A 3972-nucleotide genomic window follows, 5' to 3' on the forward strand; every position below is an offset into this window, starting at 1 on the left:
AATTGTGAGGGTGCTGTTGATAATATACTATTAGAAAACAATTGAACTCGGATAGACTTGTATGCGAGTGCCCGACACTCCGCGCGGGAGTGAGGAGGGGAAGGGGCTCTGGCGCAGTAGGGGTAGGATTCCCTGCGCGCGGTCCGAGTCAGCGGTGCTACAGCTCTCAGGTGAGACTGGTCAAGTTCAACAACCACAACAACTATACACTTCCCTCACCGCCGCGACGGGAAGCTCTGTAGGCAGCCTGGCGCTTTGTGTAGGACACTGGCTCTTACAGACAGAGGAGGCAAGAACTTGACTAAGCGGCTTTGGACCTTTGGAAGCGGAACGACTCTGATAAGCCTCCTCATAGCGCCGTGCAAATCTCCTATTCGCACCAATGCGTAGCACCAGAAGAACTTAACTTTGTGACTATATTCCCTAGAGATGGCGGCTTTCTTTATGTGACGATGAGTGCTGTAAGGAACCATTATTTGAAGCCACCTGACGCAGGAGATGCACGGGAACACCTCGCGCTCTGTCTGCCGCGCGGTCCTTACGCAAAGGGGCTACACACACATCCGCTAAATGCCGATGGCAAAAAAAACAACTGAGCATGTATAGCTTCGAGCACTTCTTCAACAACATCCTCTCTCTGAGCTTGTATAGATTTCAGGACTTGTTCAACAACAGCATCGCTCCTCTTCCCCTGGGTGACGGCGTAGTGGAAGTACTCCGTGAACGCTGGTGAGACCTGAGGGGTTTTGGTAAACATGCCATCAAACCTCACCGGCTCAAATAGCACGACAATTCCCCCGGACGCTCACCGCAACTTTCCCGCCCTCATCTTTGGAATATTGCTCATCATTGTCATCATCTGTGGAAATCTGCTCGTGTGCATTAGTGTTTACACGGAGAAGGCGTTAAAAACAACTACAAACTACTTCATCATTAGTTTAGCTGTCTCAGACTTGTTACTGGCGGTGCTGGTATTGCCGCTCTTCGTGTATGCTGAGGTGAGTAGTGTGTATGTGATTTCTAAACGTCAATCATTACGCAATTGATTGATCTAACAAACTCCATGCTGTCCATCAATAGAGTGACTGGATGAACACAAATGTCATTTGGATATAAAAGGGGATGATGGAGACGAACTGGTGCCCTACTTACCCTACCCTTTAAACCGTGTTTGTATCATTAGCTATTGCCACGTCTAACAACGTGTGTGTGTGTGTGCTGTGTGGGTGAATATATGTAAGATCATAAAAGTGTCTGTGTGGCACACAGCATTAACCCTGTGGGTGAACTGTGCCTGAACCCAGGGCAGTAGGACATGTGCCAGCTCTCTAACAATACACTTTTGTGGGACAAATGGACACAGGAGCGCAGACATGCCCCCCCCCCCCCCGCCACTGCTTTCATGCGGGAGCTCCAGGAGCAATGTCTCTCGCTGCTATTGACCAGTGTTGAGCGCTCACACTCACACACACACACACACACACTCGGCCATCATGGGCTCATTTCTTTGGACACTGAATGATCTGCAGAGTGGAGGATGAGCTGTCTGTAAGAGGAGGGTGATCTGCAGAGTGGAGGGTGATCTGCAGAGAGGAGGGTGATCTGTCTGTGAGCGGAGGGTGATCTGCAGAGTGGAGGGTGATCTGCAGAGTGGAGGGTGATCTGCAGAATGGAGGGTGATCTGCAGAATGGAGGGTGATCTGTCTGTGAGCGGAGGGTGATCTGCAGAGTGGAGGGTGATCTGCAGAGAGGAGGGTGATCTGCAGAGTGGAGGGTGATCTGCAGAGAGGAGGGTGATCTGTCTGTAAGCGGAGGGTGATCTGTCTGTGAGCGGAGGGTGATCTGTCTGTGAGCGGAGGGTGATCTGTAAGCGGAGGGTGATCTGCAGAGAGGAGGGTGATCTGCAGAGAGGAGGGTGATCTGCAGAGAGGAGGGTGATCTGTCTATAAGCGGAGGGTGATCTGCAGAGTGGAGGGTGATCTGTCTATAAGCGGAGGGTGATCTGCAGAGAGGAGGGTGATCTGCAGAGTGGAGGGTGATCTGCAGAGAGGAGGGTGATCTGCAGAGAGGAGGGTGATCTGCAGAATGGAGGGTGATCTGCAGAGAGGAGGGTGATCTGCAGAATGGAGGGTGATCTGTCTATAAGCGGAGGGTGATCTGCAGAGTGGAGGGTGATCTGCAGAGAGGAGGGTGATCTGTCTATAAGCGGAGGGTGATCTGCAGGTGCTCTCGGTCAGCCTGACTCAAACCCTCACAGACGTCCTCACTGTGGCGGCTGCCTGCAGACTGGGCTCTTTCACTTGTTGGGCAAATATGGGCCCGTGAAATTAGGCAACATCAAAAGACCCATTAGAGGCTGTTCTGTTACGTTGCTCAGATCATTAAAATGGCATTTATCTCCCTCCTTAATTGCCATATCAGGCGTGTGTCCTCATTAGGCGGATAACAGGAGTGTGTCCTCATTGGGCGAATAACAGGAGTGTGTCGTCATTAGGTGGATTTAGAGTCGGACTGGGGCAGAGGGCCAGAGTGTTTGAGGCGTTTAAAGGAGATCAGCTGTTAATGAGGAAACTCACATCTCCAACTCCAGGGCATCCAATCAAAAAGGAAGGGAGAGGAGAGGTGAGGAGGGAAGAGAGAGGAGAGAAGAGAGAAGAAGAGAAGAGAGGAGACTAGTTATTGAGAGAGGAGAGAAGAGAAGAGACTAGGTACAGAGAGAGGAAAGGAGACTAGTTACTGAGAGAGGAGAGAAGAGAGGAAACTCGTTATTGAGAGAGGAAAGGAGACTAGTTACTGAGAGAGAGGAGAGAAGAGAAGAGAAGAGAAGAGAGTAGACTAGTTACTGAGAGAGGAGAGAAGAGAATAGAAGAGAGGAGAGAAGAGAAGAGAGGAGACTAGTTACTGAGAGAGGAGAGAAGAGAAGAGAGGATAGTAGTTATTGAGAGAGTAGAGGAGACTAGTTACACAGAGAGGAGAGAAGAGAATAGAAGACAGGAGAGAAGAGTAGAGAAGAGAGGAGACTAGTTATTGAGAGAGGAGAGGAGACTAGTTACACAGAGTAGATTGGTTACAGAGAGAGCAGTGTGTAGGTCAGGACACAGAAAAGGATGTGAGATCATGAACACGTAAGGAACAGTATGTGATGTCACCCTTGTGTGTGTGTGTGTGTGTGTTTGTGTGTGTGTGTGTGTGTGTGTGTGTGTGTGAAGTTCCAGGATGGCATCTGGTCCTTGAACATGTCCATCTGTGATGCCCTGATGACCATGGATGTGATGCTGTGCACAGCCTCCATATTCAACCTCTGTGCCATCAGCATCGACAGGTACGTGTCCTCCCGTTCAGTCCACACTTCAGCACCATGGCAACAGGTACCTCTCCTCCCATTCAGTCCACACCTCAGCACCATGGTTACAGCTCCCTTCCCTCCCAATCAGTCTACACCTCAGCACCATGGTTACAGCTACTCTCCTCCCATTCAATCTACACCTCAACATTAAGGCAACAGCTACCCTCCCTCCCATTCAGTGTACACCTCAAAATTAAGGCAACAGATACCCTCCCTCCCATTCAGTGTACAACTCAACATCATATCAACAGGCATCCCTCCTGTTAAGTTTAAACTTGATCACCATGGCAACAGGTCCCTCCCCTCCCATTCGGTTTCCCCTGCAGGGAAATGCATTCCTTCCTTCATTTAAATGTCACCTGAGGGAGCAGGACCATCTAAAAGTAAACATAAATACGAAATGCCAACAAAACGACTCATTTGGAGCGTGGGCCTTCTGCATCTGGGTTATGTGAGTTTTCAGATTTTAAATATCCAATCTCCCTCAAACAGCACCCCAGGGAAAACATGCCATGCAAGCAGAGAGCCCTGGAAAATGAGGTCCAGTGTAATCAATCTACTTACGTATTTAAGGACATTAATGGAATTTCAGTGCTAAATCACTAGATTCAATAACTGTGGCTTTG

General features: G+C 49.5%; 1 protein-coding gene across 1 annotated transcript in view; it reads left to right on the top strand.

Moving 5' to 3' along the window:
• Positions 1 to 727: 727 nt before the first annotated feature.
• The window catches only part of drd4a (dopamine receptor D4a), a 9053-nt gene continuing 5808 nt past the window's right edge, over positions 728 to 3972 (top strand). The window contains exons 1-2 of the mRNA XM_012818606.3: positions 728 to 998; positions 3210 to 3322. Coding sequence (XP_012674060.1) covers positions 756 to 998; positions 3210 to 3322 — 356 coding nt within the window. The 5' untranslated portion in view covers positions 728 to 755. The remainder of the gene's footprint in view (positions 999 to 3209; positions 3323 to 3972) is intronic.

This window comes from Clupea harengus, chromosome 3 (genome assembly GCF_900700415.2).
Source record: "Clupea harengus chromosome 3, Ch_v2.0.2, whole genome shotgun sequence".
Lineage (NCBI taxonomy): Eukaryota > Metazoa > Chordata > Actinopteri > Clupeiformes > Clupeidae > Clupea > Clupea harengus.